Source organism: Tasmannia lanceolata, unplaced genomic scaffold, assembly GCF_043159265.1.
Source record: "Tasmannia lanceolata isolate RefF3 unplaced genomic scaffold, GAP_Taslan_0.1 ptg000023l, whole genome shotgun sequence".
Taxonomy (NCBI): domain Eukaryota; kingdom Viridiplantae; phylum Streptophyta; class Magnoliopsida; order Canellales; family Winteraceae; genus Tasmannia; species Tasmannia lanceolata.
Genome location: NW_027518700.1, coordinates 27634575 through 27649807, shown reverse-complemented (window position 1 = coordinate 27649807; position 15233 = coordinate 27634575). Strand labels below are relative to the sequence as shown.

The 15233-nt window shown below is 39.5% G+C and overlaps 1 protein-coding gene across 5 annotated transcripts in view; it reads right to left on the bottom strand.

Moving 5' to 3' along the window:
• LOC143856567 (putative proline transporter 2) overlaps positions 1 to 11140 on the bottom strand; it is a 55051-nt gene extending 43911 nt beyond the window's left edge. The window contains exons 1-2 of one of the 5 annotated variants that reach the window (XM_077366828.1): positions 10637 to 11140; positions 8570 to 8794 (exon numbers count right to left, since the gene is read on the bottom strand). In XM_077366828.1, the coding sequence (XP_077222943.1) occupies positions 8570 to 8794; positions 10637 to 10715 (304 nt within the window). In that variant the 5' untranslated portion in view covers positions 10716 to 11140. The remainder of the gene's footprint in view (positions 1 to 8569; positions 8795 to 10636) is intronic. The other 4 variants (XM_077366826.1, XM_077366824.1, XM_077366825.1 and 1 more) reach the window with 4 other exon arrangements.
• Between the last annotated feature and the right edge of the window lie 4093 nt (positions 11141 to 15233).

The window sequence follows — 15233 nt, the reverse complement described above, 5'->3', positions numbered from 1 at the left end:
TAAGATAAAATTATCTAGTCATAGTAGTATTTTTTGGAATACATGTCTCCAAAGGTGTTCATCACTTGACATTCTCTAGAAGTCCTTGGATTATTCTCTACAGTCCTGCATGAATATCTTTGTCTGTGTAGAGAATTGAAAATGAGTCTAGATTCAATGTATGAAACTCAATTGAGTAAAATTGAAAATGTCATAGTAATCTACTACCATTGCTGGGCAGTTTCTCATTGTTATGGTTATCATGTAACACATTGTGATGGGAACACTTGCTTCCCACACATCTTGGTTTTCCATGGGCCTTTTGCACTTTGTGCTTAAATGCCATATTTTTATATGATGGTTTGTGGATATAGGCATAGATGTTTGGAACATAATTCTTGTGTCCAAACATGGTAGACTATCCATGAATGCTCTCATTGAATGAGCCATGGATGTCTCTCTTAGACATGGGATTATATTGATCCCTCTCATAATGTCTAAGTTCAATAGAATTGTGCTTAATTGATAATATATATATTCTATAGTTTTCCCTTGTATGCTATTAGGTACATAGTAAAGATGGTAAACTTAAATTTAAAAATCACTCAATAGGTACTCTTAGTCCTCTTACCTCGTAAGATGGAGAGTGTACACGCACTTTTAATTAAAACACTAATTTCTTTGGCTTTTAGCTAGCATCTTAACCATAATAAGCCATATGTGCCTTGTATGTTATACTAATCACCTCATTTGGTATCATATGACTACCTATAGCAATCATGCTTTAGTGGCCCAAGGGTGGTTTGAAAATCATTCACCTTTAAATCCCTTGGTGTCTATGTGGTTGGACAGCCCTTTGGATTCATACATTGTATGAGTCACTTACAAAGGGAAAGTTATACATGCTCAATGTCTGTCCATCCACCTTATCATATGATGTGTGATGTGCATCACATATGATAAGTACACTCATGTGGAGTCACATTGCTCCATGTGTGTTGTAGTTGGGTCTTGTCCTATTATTTAAATTTGAGATCATCTCTCATCTTTTGACAAGATCCCTTTGCCTGTGCCTCAGTGCCATATCTTCTCAGGCATTATACTTATCTTTGATAGACTTGTATGGTTCTATCTCTGCCAATGATAAGTATCTTGTTCTAGAGTTTGAAAAATCTCTACAACTCCTCTTCATGGAATAGTGATTGAGATGATCATCCTATCTCCTATGAAGTATTCTCTTATCATGTGCTCTTAAAGATAAGAACATCTTTAATAATGATGTGTTCCAATCGTTGTGCTTTTACATTTTATATCTAAGCCATTGTGTATTGTCAGGCCTTGCATTATAAGAATTATCAAAGGCATTGACAATCTCTTGGAAGAGGGATGATTTAAAAATATTTTTGAGTATGTCATGTCCCATCATCTCTTCTAAGATTTTAGCTTCGGAGGACCCCACTCAAATCATGTCCTTCGCAGCTTGTCTATAGTACTTGTCTCCTTCCATCGTGCCAGATGTAATAAGATGGTAGATGTACTCAATTTTCCTCTGTCAATCTCTACATTCTTCTACAGTGAAGGATGAACAGAGACTAAAAAAATTGAAGACTCTGTCTAAAAGCTGGCATGTGCACTTCATGATCATCCTCTCAAGGATGACCCTTTGATGAAGGAGAAGAGTTAAAACAAGTACCCAATCTCTCAATCCGGGAAGATTTGTTAAAGATGCTCCCTTAGATGGAAGAAAGGATCAAGCATTGATCTAAGCTCTTCTAAACATTCATCAGTTGAAGAGTGCTGAATAGAAGAAAATAAGTTCAGTTTTACTTCTTTCGAGAGATTTCTAAATACCACTTTTATCATTTCTTGAAGTGATAAAAGAAATATGGTATTAATCTTCCATTTTGGTCATGTAAGAGAGCCTAATTTTGTCTTATCTCTATGTATACATGATCTTTTGGTTGCTATGGATATGTACCTCATTGATTTCATTCTCTTATTCATGTGTTTATTAGATCATCTGCCTTAAATTCATATCCTCTGTCTAATAATCATCCATTCATATTCAAAGTGGTTTATGAATGGAGCAATCTGAAAGGTTAAAGGTGATTAATTAAATCATGGATTCTATGTGCCTTGATCTATTACATTTAAATTAGATGCACTCAGTCAGGGGGAGCTTTCATTTTGATGTGTAAATCTCTATGAGCAAGAAACAAGTCATCTCAAAAATGTTATATTATAGTTCAGAGCATATCAACGCTATGGAAGAGACTTGTCTGCTTATTGTCAAGAGATCCCCTACACAATGCAACTTGTGAACTTGAACGTTATGTCTGATACTGGAATATATCCTTCCTAAGGTAGAGACTCATCTTCTTACAAGTTGCAAATGAAGCCCAAGTGTTTAAATCACTCACCTTTTAAACCATTCTGCCTGGTCATGCCCTATCACATAGGTTACACCTAGGGCCAATGACAAATAAATAAGGGGAGAGCCAAATGGTTGCTTTTTCATATTTATATAGACCATTGTGATATGTTCACATAGTCTATTGCCCTCATAATTGTGCTTAACTTACATATCTTTAAAAAAAAAATCTGCTTATCATGCATTTCACTTTGTTTCATTTTGATAAGCATCATATGAGCTTCATTGACACATCATATACACTTTGAATAACTCTTATGAGTCGTTCTTCATCTTAACACCCTACTTGCACTTTCACTTGCATATCCCTACCTTTTTGTTGTTGCCCAAAGGGGGAGAATTTTGGGAATTGATTAGGCAGTCCATTTGTGTATGCACCATATGCCTTAGATTCATGTATTATTCTTATGCATACAGTGAGGGGGAGCATTGCTTCATTGCTTATAGTATTTAAATGCTCATTCATATATTTGTTTAATATCTCCTGCCTCCCTAATCAATTTGTTTGACATCATCAAAAGAGGGAAGAATGTAAGCCCAAGGGTTCCCATGGGGTTAATCATTCATCTTACCTTCTTGTTTTGATGCTAGCAAACCAAATTGATTAGCATTTATGGACCGATGTGTTGCTTTGAGGTATTGTGTTGTATACAAGAATTTCATGTCATAATCGCCATTACACAACTCTTCACAACACATGACTTGTGGATCAAGGATCAAAGGAACCAAGAGCTTGCACCTACATTGGAGTCATCCTCATTTTGAAGATGCTCAAGTAGCTCAACATGAAGATCCCACAAGTTCCTAAGCAAGTGTCAAGAAGGAACTTGAAGTTGAACATGCCATGGTGACAACTCATGTACCTCAACATGCATGGAAGATTGGAGGACAAGTCACAAGAGCCAAGTCAAGGTCAAGATGTTCACCCAAGCCGAAGAAGTCCAAGAAAGTGCAAAGGAGCCAAGACACTCCAAGAAGACTCAAGGTTCTTATTTTTAGAATGTATTTGGAGTCCTCTTGATTTTATGTAAAATGCACTTTCAAAAGGTTTTCAAATGGTTTTCATACTTAACTTTTTACATCTTAGAAAACCATACACACACCCAAAAATGTGTTTAAAACCTAGGACTTAAGCCCAAATGCCCCTGGATTTTAAAGTTAAAATGAAATTTCACTCAAGGCCGGTCGACCGGGCTACTGTGGGATGGAACCTGGAAATGAAAATCCATGCCATCTCGAATTTTATCGGGCCGGTCGACCGGGATGATCCGGGCGACAGCGGATATGTGTCTGTTTGAAACAAAACAATCCATCATGGGTTTGGGTGGGCGACCGCCGTGTGTTGGTCGACCGAGATAGTGTTTTATGAGCCAAATTTTTGAGCAAACAGTTAGCCCTCGCCGGGCCACCGCCATGTGGTCGATCGACCGCTGCAGTAAGAAATTTGAAAATAGAATAAGGCGCCCAATAGGGGCGAACGACCGTCGTAGCCCGGTCGACCGCCGCGGTCGAGCAAACTAGCCATTGGGGCGTTTTCTGCTTGACTTTTTCAAGCCAAATGTTTACAGTTTTACCCCAAACGGTCATATTTTCAAATACACTATATATACATGATTAAAACCTATCTCTACAGGCTTTTAAACCTTTGAGAAAGATCAAATCTCATTTCTCTTTGAGCTTCAACATTTTATTTCAAAAGCAAAAAACCTCTTTGATCTTCCATTTCTACATGTTATTAAGAGGCACTCCATAGGGCTTTTATTTATTTATTTCTTAGAGTGAATGTGAGCTTACAAAGTTGTAATCCGCCTATTAAGAGGCATTGAGAGTTTTAAATTTTTATTTGTTCTTCTTGTGAGGGTCTCCGATTCGGTCCGTAAAGAAAGGTGAAGACAAGGGTCTCCGATTCGGCCAGTGAAGAAAGGTGAATCATGTGTAAGGGTTTGATTCCCTTGTCAAGGCTTCGTGCGAGGGGCTTCGCTTTGGCCCATGAGAACGGAAAAGCAAGGGTTTGTTCCCTTTGGAGATGAAGAAGTCGGGTGTACGACTTCATCATTTAAGTGGAGATCCAAATGAGGTAAACTTGGAAGAGTGGAGTGGGTCAAGTTGTGACCGAACCACTATAAATCTTGTGCTTTGTGGATGCTTGCTCTCTTCTCTCTCTCTCTCTCTCTCTCTCTCTCTCTCTCTCTCTCGCAGGTGTGGTGTTTAGTAATCTCTAACCTTACTTGTATTTATGCTTTAATTGAACAAGGGTTAGTGAATGCACTTAAGTTAAATGTTTGAACCCTAAATTGCATTATAATATCTATTTGAACAAGGGTTAGCTAAATGTCCATGATTAGAATGTTTAATCCCTAGATTTTATTGATATACCTATTTGAACAAGGGTTAAACTAATTAGTGATTAATTAAATGGATTAATTTTTAATCTTCCTTAATTAAGCCTAAAATTTCTAATTGACCAATTCACCCCCCCTCTTGGATCGTCTCACCTGTATTTCAGATATTCCTTGGTTTCATTGTCTCGGAAAAGGGTGTCTCTGCCGACCTAGAAAAAGTAAGAGCGATTAATGAGTGGCCACTTCCTAAGACACTTTCTAAGGTTCGAAGTTTTCATGGATTGGTCACATTTTATCGCAGATTTGTTAAGGGTTTCAGTACCCTTATGGCTCCTATAACGGAATGCATGAAGAAATGAGAGTTCCGTTGGATGCCACTCGGGCTTTCCATAATATCAAGCAAAAGATTATTGAGGCTCCTGTCCTAGTTCACCCTGACTTTACTAAAGTCTTTGAGGTTTCCTGTGATGCGTCAGGAGTGGGGATAGGAGGTGTATTAAGTCAAGAAGGACACCCTGCAGCCTATTTTAGCGCGAAGCTTAATGAGGCTAAATAGTGATATTCTACGTATGATAAGGAGTTGTACGTTGTTATACAGGCATTGTTTCATTGGAGGTATTACTTGTTACCTAAGGAGTTTGCCTTGTATTCGGACCACGAAGCGTTGAAATACCTTCATTCACAAAAGAAATTAAATCAAAGGCACGCCAAGTGGATAGAATTTCTACGAAAATAAATTCCTAAACTAAATAACAAGGTAATATAAATCCTAATGGGCAAATATGCCACTTATTGGCCTATTATCTACATCACATTGTGGCATGGATGGCCACACTGCCGATTTCTGCTATGACTTGCATCTAGAGTTATGGCCCCCACGAGCTGCACATCATGTTTCTGGAACTCCGACAGAGAGTTCGACTGTTGTCTCTTCCATGCCTGGTTCTTCTGATACACTGGTTGTTTCCCGTACTGAGTACAAGTCCCTACTACGCCTATAGGAGAAAGGGAAACAATCCACTGCCACTCTTGCGACGGAAGGTAGCAACCCATCTTGTTCTCTCAGTCATTCTAGTTCATGGCTCATTGACTCTGGAGCCTTACATTATATGACAGGTAATTGTAGCCTTCTTAGCCCCTTTAAGACTACTTCTACTTCCACTTCAGTGACTTTGGCTAATGGGGCTATGTGCCCTATCTCTGGTGTAGGGGACACATCTCTTAATTCTCATTTTTCTATTTACTATGTTTTATGTGTCCCTAGTTTCCCTTGTAATCTTCTTTCTATTAGTCAACTTACTCGTCGCCTTAACTGTTATGTGACATTCTTTCCATCTTACTGTTCTTTTCAGGATCATTCGACTGGGAGGAGGATTGGTTTAGGACATGAGGTGGATGGACTCTACTACTTTGACGGGGATACTCCACCCACTGCGTTGTGCACTTCAGTTGATTCATTCACGTGGCACTGTCGTCTTAGTCCCCCCCCCCCCCCCAAGCAGATCGTCTGCAGTATTCGTCAATTGTGTCTAGTCTTGTTCGTCAGTTTCATTGTGAGTCATGTCAATATGGAAAGCACCATCGTGTTTCCTTTCAGTCTCATTCTGTTAGTCGAGTTTCGAGTCCGTTTGAGTTGGTGCATTCTAATATTTGGGGTCCATGTAGAACTCCTTCGATATTTTATTGTATTAGTGGACGATTATTCAAGGATGTCGTGGTTATATTTAATAAAAGATTGTTTAGAAATTTTTTCTGTGTTTCGTTCTTTTATGCTGAGATTACTAACCAATATTCCTATTCTCTTAAATGCTTGCGTACTGACAATGCACGTGAATACTTCTCAGTTTCTAATGGATTTCAGGAGTTCCTCTCTAGCCATAGCATCATTCATCAATCATCATCTGCTCATATCTCTCAGCAAAATGGTGTTGCAGAGAGAAAGCTTAGATACCTTGTAGACATAACTAGGACCCTTCTTCATCAGATGCATGTCCCGAAGTCATATTGGGCGGAAGCCATTCTTACATCTTGTTTTCTAGCGGAACGTCTTCCATCATCTGTCCTTCAAAATCGATCAACTTTTTCGGTATTGCATCCCTCTGGGAATCCATTTCCATTACTCCCTAGAGTCTTTGGGTGCACATGTTTTGTTCATGATCTTCCTCCTGGACTCGATAAGTTGGATCCCTGTGCCATCAAATGTGTATTCTTGGGCTATTCTCGTACTAAGAAGGGCTATAAATGTTATAGTCCTCATCTACGTCGTGCTTATGTGTCTACTGATGTTTCATTTTTTAGGATACACTTTATTTTACTAAGTCTGTTTCTACACCAGTACCTGATTCTCAGGTTCCGCTGCCATTGCCAGTTCATGTACCTTAAGCAGATCCCTCGTGCTTGGTTTGGAAGATTCAGTGAGGCATTGATACGATTTGGAATGAAACAATGTGCTGTAGACCATTCGGTGTTCACTCAGAGTAAAATGGTAGGATCTTCCTTATTGTCTATGTTGATGATATCATAACTACTTGAAGTGACAGTGCAAACATATAAAGACTGAAGAATTTTCTTCAACAAGAATTTTGCGCAAAAGATCTTGGTCGTCTGAGATACTTTCTAGGGATAGAGGTAGCATATTCACGTGGAGGGTTATCTTTATCACAGAGAAAGTACGCATTAAATATTGGAGGAAACTGGTGTTCTGGGAGCAAAGTCAGCTGAGACACCCATGGACCCAAATATCAAGCTGTCACCTGATCAAGGGGAGTTAATAGATGACCCAGGCAGATACAAACAGTTAGTTGAGAAGTTGATTTATCTCACTGTCACATGTCTAGAGATATTGCTTATGCAGTTAGCGTGGTTAGTCAGTATATGAGTGCACCACGGACACCTCATTGGTCGGCAGTTATCCAGATAGTGAAGTATCTGAAGAAAGATCCTAGTAAAGGACTCTTCTTCAGAAAACATAGTCACATGAGGATTGAGGGATATTCAGACGCAGATTGGGGTGGATCTTCTGCAGATAGGAAATCTACGAATGGCTATTGTACTTTTATTGGAGGCAACTTGGTGTCTTGGAAGAGCAAGAAACAAGAGGTTGTATCAAGGTCAAGTGCAGAGGCAGAGTACAGAGCTATGGCTTATACAAGCTGCGAGTTGATCTGGTTGAGATCATTTATGTCAGAAATTGGACTACCCTACTCATCACCTGCATCGCTTCACTGTGACAACAAGTCTGCCATTCATATAGCCATGAATCCAGTATTTCATGAAAGGACAAAACAAATAGAGGTGGATTGTCACTTTATTCGTCATAGGATTCAAGAAGGGGGAGATTTGCACAGAATTCACAAGATCAAATGACCATATAGCAGACATGTTTACAAAATCTCTAAACAGGGCTAGAATGAGTGACTTATGTAACAAGCTAGGAATGTATGATATACATTCTCCAGCTTGAGGGAGGAGTATTGAGAATAGTTGTATTATATTTCTCCCTCTTAGAGGGGTATTTTTGTCTTTTATGTATTTCCTCGCATATATATATTACAGTATATGGTCTGCATGAAGTGAGAACAAATAATTCATGCAGACACTCTCTCTCTCTCTCTCTCTCCAATGTATAACTTGACAGAAAACAAATTATACATGAAATTTACTTACTAATAGAGGTTATTGCAGGAACTAGAAGGGCATCATCTTTAGGCACAAGATATTAAGAATACAATTTTTAACGTGTGTCATAGCTTTCTTGATGGGATCTGATACCAAGTACCCAAACAAGAGAAAAAAAATTCAAATCTTAAGAACATACCATATATGTGGCCTGCAAGATCCCGGTATCTGATGTGCCTTGTCCCACCAACTTCATGAAGACGAGCAAGAAGAGCATTTGCGTAGAGTGATATAGCAGCAGCTAACACTAGACCAACTGTACCAGCAATCCAACCCAAAGGAACCATGATGGTGCCAGAATACCCCAAGACATATGCACTGTTTATACCAGTAGTGAGAATGAAACCAACTTGATACCAAGGATCTAAGTCAATCCAAAACAAAAGGGGGAATCAATAAAGGCCAAAAAAGGAAAAAAGCCGAAATAATGAACAAAGAAGTTGGAATGCTAAACCATTTAAACAATATGAAACATGACCACAGTCTAAACTACACTGTTCAACACAAAATTAAAAAGGAATTGAGCTCATCTTTGGGACTAATTTTTAGACAGACCTCATTCTGAAATACAGTTTCAGAACACCTTATGGTGAACCCCGTGGAATTTTTAATTATGGAATATGATGGAAAAATTGAAGTTTTCAGCGAAACACATATCATTTTATCAGTCAATACAGGTAGCATAGAATTTTTCACTGAAAAAATTTAAGTTTTCAGTGAAACACATATCATTTTCATCTGAGAATCTCAACCGGTCACCAAGAGAACTTTTCATAACTATAATATCAGTCAAAACAGGTAGCATAGAATTTTTCACTCGTGTCCTCTAAAGTTTGAGAAATAAATGAAATTCTAAAGCAAATAAACAAATAACACTTCATTTTCCTAATCCTTTCTTTTGTTGGTGCCTCCATCATTTCTCCTGCATTTCCTTGTTACCCGGCTTGAATTCAAGAGAAAGGAAAAAGAATATAAGATAAAAAGTTCACCCTCGCTTCCACATTACAGACTGTGAAAAAGAGATGAAATTTTAAAAATAAAAAACATATTTAATACATAAGAGGGAAAAGGAAGAAAAAATAAAAGAAAAAACTAGAGACTATTTTGTTTATAATTTCATGAGTTCTGTTACGGAGACCAAGAGTGGAACCGAGAGTGTAACCTAACAAATCCTCACATGCCACATTGCATGGGAGAGGTAGTTTTGCCATTTTGATGGAGAAAATGCCAAAAAACAAGGGAAAGAGTTCTAATGTGTTGATTCCATTTCAAAAAAAAAAAAAGAGTTCTAATGTGTTGAGAGGCCATTTGTTTGGTTCCACTCTCGGTCCGTAACTCAGTTACCATATCATTATTCTAATTTCATTTGGCAAACTAAATGTTGGAACTTAACAATGTAAAATACATTCTACACAACAGAATCAACATCTCTGTTTATAATTCCATTTCCTTGTTACATGATTTTTATTCAAGAAAAATAAAGGAAAACAGAAGTTAGACATTTCAACCACACTTCCATTGTTTGGAGGATATAAAAAGAGACAAAATGAAAACAACAAGAAGAAGAAACAGAAAAGCATTTTCGAACATAAATTGAATGTACCTCTAAGTAAAAATTTCCTCAGAATTGTTTTTTTCTTTTCACAATTTAGGCTCTGTTTGTTTGAGATTGTGACAGCCGATTGTGAGCCTTCCAACTGATTCTTGGACTCGAAATTAATGTAATTTTTAGTCCCATAATTGGTTGGGGGGGCTCACAATCGGTTGACACAATCTCAACCAAACAGGGAATAAATAATATGATTATGGTTAATTTAGAGGGATATTATCATAAATTGAATGTACCTCTAAGTAAAAATTGCATAGGGTTGGTTCTTCTAAGTTATCTTTTTTCTAGTGTAAAAAAAAAGTAGGAAATTTTAGAAATATTTTTCCTTTCCAGACTTTTCCCAACAATTCCTGCAATCCAAGCAGGGCTTAGGGTTTCTTATTTCATTGCTAATATATTGTATTTACTTTTATATCTAATCAATTGTTGTAGTTTCATTTTTTCTATGAGATTGTACGACAACTCTTCTCCATTGTATTAAAGCTAGCCTCAAATCAATGAAATTAACAGAGAGATTTCTTTTCTCCAAAACTCGGTTTCTTTAAAAATGGAAAAAAAAAAAAAAAAAACAGAGAGCAAGATTAAAAAGAGAAATACCGTGGCTGATCTGGTGAGCGGTATCCTCAGAGACTTGGATTTTTTCAGGACGAGTTTTTATCTCCCCCTCAACTTCCATTTCACCTTCTTCTCGCAAAAGCGGCAGCGAAGAAGAGTTCCTTTCCTCGTCGTGTTTAGGGTTTAAGAGGATCAAATCCAGCGTTTTTTAGCTCTGTTCTTGTATTTAATACAGAGATTATTATAGATTGAAAAAAGCAGCAGATGATTCGCCCGAGGTAAACGATTGACCAATCAATGAATGGCCATTCAATTTAATGCGATCCAATTCGGATTCGCCGTGTGGTTTCCATTTGAGGCACTTGCGGTTAAAGAACTATTCCAAAATAAGAGATTGGATAAAAGATAGAAGCGTCTCTGATTCCCCTCTCTCCTTTATCAGATTCCGAATCCAACCTTCTTTCTATTAGATTCCTAATTCAACCTCAGATCAATTAAATAAATTAGACAAAAACTGCTGAAAAGTGAGGGTTAGACTGCTCTCATGCAACAGCCAGTCGCGCCTTTGTACGAATGTCCCTACCAAATCCCTTATTTTTATTTTTTATATTTTTTATTACCGAAACAGTCTTTCACTCATTTACAAAAAGGTACACCGTTTAGTGAGATTAATCTCGCCCTTATAAAAAAGCTGATTTCTTGGCAACGCACTTACTGGAATCAGGAATGTGAAGGGGCAGATATATTCTGATTTTCCCATAAAAGGAATGAGAAAAAATAAAATATATAAATTTTAATGCAAAAAATCCATCAAAAATTCTATTCCGATAAAGCAGAATCAGAATAGCATCTCTTGGGGCTGGAAACAGATTCCAGCATCTTTTTTTCCTCGCTGCATTCGCATCGGTGTTAGTTTCCACCCCCGTGATCGATTATGTTCTTTTCTTTAAGCCAAATGCGGAAATGGGCGGATTGGAATCAGATCACGAATCTAGAGCTTGAATCTGAGTATTTGTTAGGGATAAAATCGGTATATCCGATACCGACCTTCAAAGTCACTCTCCACTACCCGATCAAGACAAATCAACCGCCACAAGCAACTTATTAACGAATCACGCCCTCAACATTTCTCCTTTGTACAGTAGCGAACCTCAAAAGGAGCCAAACACAATCGCTGGAATCTCGCCATTACACAACCAATCCGGGCTATCGTTACGCACAAGGCGCGACATTCAAATTCAAAACATCCCGCCTAGGCCACCGTCCGAAATCTCCTCCCAGAATCATCGGAAATCACATCTCCGCGATCTTATCCTCCACCCATCACGCGCCCACGTGGGCTAAATCAAATGGTTGATTGATATCTTCAAGATCGTGGACCTCCACCCCTATAAATAAGGGTCTACGCACTCAAAGCAGAGGCAATTCGAATTCAACTCTCCAACTCCTTTTCTTTCTCTGGTCCAGTAACTCATCTTTGCCCTCCCCCCTATCCATCGTCCATTGTCTGTGATTGCCTGTATCTGACTTGAGTGTCAAAGTGGTCATCCGGAGCCGTAACTCCAGGCCCGCTGACGCATTTTTCTATGAGCGCAAGATTACAGGTTCTGCCAGGCTAGTACATGTAGTTATATTTTAGGCGTCATAAGTATCCAAACACACCCTTGGGTATGAAACAGGTGAAACAACCTCTCTTTTTTAGTTCTTCCTTTTTTTAGTGGGGGTGTCATCTGATCAACTTCGGATTTCATCCACCTATGTCTTTATCACATTTCGTCCTTTTTGTGAGTGCCTTTCATGTTTTAAGTTCTGAGATTTTGTCTTGATACATTTCTTTATCACGATACAACCCTTTTAGGAGTGCCTTAGTAATGAGATTGTGTCTTCATACATTTTTAATGGGATCATGTTGGGTATATAATATAACACATGTATGTTCTAATATAAGCCCAATATGATAATGGACCGGTGTACTGGGCCTACATGGGCTAAAGTCCATTAACCAGTCAATAACCCTAGTGTATCTCTGAGAGTTTCACACATTATTCAACAAACGAGTTTGAGGTTCCTCTTGGGTTGGTTTCTCATGAGTTTATCTTGGGTCGGTTCTTTTGGGTTGTTAATCCTGACGAATCCACACAAACAGCAAGATGTTGTGATTCAAGCCCTCGATAAAGTTTTTCCACATCCCTTCCTCCTACTGGAATTGTTTTGGGCGTGGGAGTGAAAAAAAGAAAACAAGACTCCAACAGAACTTTCTGTTGGGACGAAACCCCTCTTGCCCAACCTAATTTTTGGTACCAAACCCATCTCCACCTTGGAAAACACCTATTTTTTCTCCTCTAATTTTGTGGGTTTCTCACAAAATCCCGATTTGGGCGATTTGTGCGTGGGTTTCTCATGGTAGTAAAGCCGTGTCCAAAAAAAAAAAAAAAAGAGGGCGAGGGTCGTTCTCCTTCGTTTCCCCTTGCTGTTGGATGCTTTTCTCTGCCGCCGGTTGATTCCATCTGCCGTCAGTTGAACCTCTCAGCCACTTTCTTGGAGTTTTGACAGAATTGCAATAAAAAAACTGCGGAAGATCGGGAGAAATCCATAATAGATTCTAACTCTGACAAATATCGGTTGATTCTCCCACAGAAGTTCATTTGTGCGTGGGTTTCTTCTACCTCCAAATTTGTTTAGGTGTGGTTTCTTCTACCTCCAATTAGTTGAAGCTGGGTGGAACTTTGGTTGGGGGTTTGTCAAATTTCATTCGTGGCTTGATCTCTTAGATCAAAATTCTTGACGAAACCCTCTTGAGACAAGATTGTTTCCACAATCTATTGGATTTGAGTTGGTTCTTGGTTCGGCTCTTGCCTTTGGTTCTACGTTTCGCCAATCAAGTGCACTCTTTTCAATTTTTCGTTTGAAATATGCAATGGATAAGAATGATATTCCCTTTGAGATGATCAAACTACAATCGTTTGGGGGATCTGAATTTAATTCATGGAAGCGAAAGACTCAATTCGGTGTAAAATATCTAAATTGTTTTTACACCGTTTTGAGTACTGATGACGCCCAAAATCTGACCACACAAACTAGCTCGGTAGAACCTAGAATCCTGCACTCACAGAAAAAGCGTCAGTGGACCCGGAGTATTGGCTTCGGGCAGCCACTTCGACACTCAAGTCAGGAACAGGCAATCACAGACAAGGGACGATGAATGGAAGAGGGCCAAGCCAAGTTACCAGACCAAAGAGGAAAAGGTGAAGGAGAAGAAGAATAGATTGAATGCCCTTGCTTGAGTGCGTAGACCCCTCTTTATAGGGGAGGAGACCCATGATCCTGGAGATATCAATTAGGCCTTTAATTTAGCCTACATGAAGCGTGATGAATGGAGAATAAGATCATGAAGATATGATTTTCGACGATTCTGGGCAGAGATCTTGGACGGAGGCCTGGGTGGGACGTTTGAATTTGAATATCGTGCCTTGCATGCAACGGTAATCCGGATTGGTCGCACAATGGTGGGATTCCTGCGATTGCGTTTGACTTTTTCTGAGGTTCGTTACCGTATGAAGGTGTAATCCTTTGGGCGTGATTCGTTAATGAGTATTGTCTGTGGAGGTTGACGTGATCTAGTCGATTGGTGAAGGATGGATTTGAGGGTCGGTACCGTGTATACCGATTTTACCCCTAACATACTGCCCCCTACTTTTTTGTCCCTTTATAAGTAGCTAGATTTTTCAAGCGGTGGACTGGTGCTGACTCTCTGAAGATGATGGAGAATCGGTGGGTCACGTCGTTTGATAGACATGGACTTTTGAGGAGACGACCAATAACGGGACGTTTTTTCACCGGTTGTTGACCGTTTTTCATTATTATGGGTGGCAGAGGCATTGAATCCCGCCTAATTTACCTTTTAAAAATGGGAGAGGTTTTTATTTTTTCGCTTCAGATGAGGTTTCGAAAATCGGCGGGACGTCAAATCCCACCCAATTTTCCCACCCAGTAGAGCATATAAAATAGGAGTGAGGAAAAGGATTATTTGCCATCTCCTCTTCCTTTTTTCTTTCTCTTTGTCGAAAATGTCTCAAGAGCTTGTCGGTGATGATCAACCATGAGCGATAATTTCGGTTGCGGAGGTGAATTCACCCCCGGATGGGGATAAGGAGCCTCAAGTTTTCGTCGAAGAACCGGTGTCTCGGGGAACTAAGAGCTCGCAGAGGGCAAAAAACCCACCGGTGGCAGAGGTTGAATCACCGGAAGTGGTGACTCCGGCGGCGGCGGTTTCCCCCTTGGCTAAGGTTGAGAGAGTGGATCGCGGCTCCTAGAGTAAGAAGAAGCGGAAGGCGGAACCCAAGGAACATTCAGGTTCCCCTGCTTCTGGGGACTGTCTCGCTCCTGGTGACGTTCCCCACTTCGTTGCCAATTATAAGTGGTCCTTGAAGCATACTATGGAGAGAGGATGAGGGGTGGCGGATCAACTTCTCCAGCATGGCTCAAAGGTTCTTCGATTGAGGGCCAGGGTCGAGAAGTTGGAAATGGAGAACGAGGCCCTGAAAGCGATGTTACAAGGAATAACTGAAGGTGACAAGAGGGTTGTATCTGTGTCACCCGGTCTCGAACCTCATCTGCAGGAGGATTCGTCAGAGGAGGA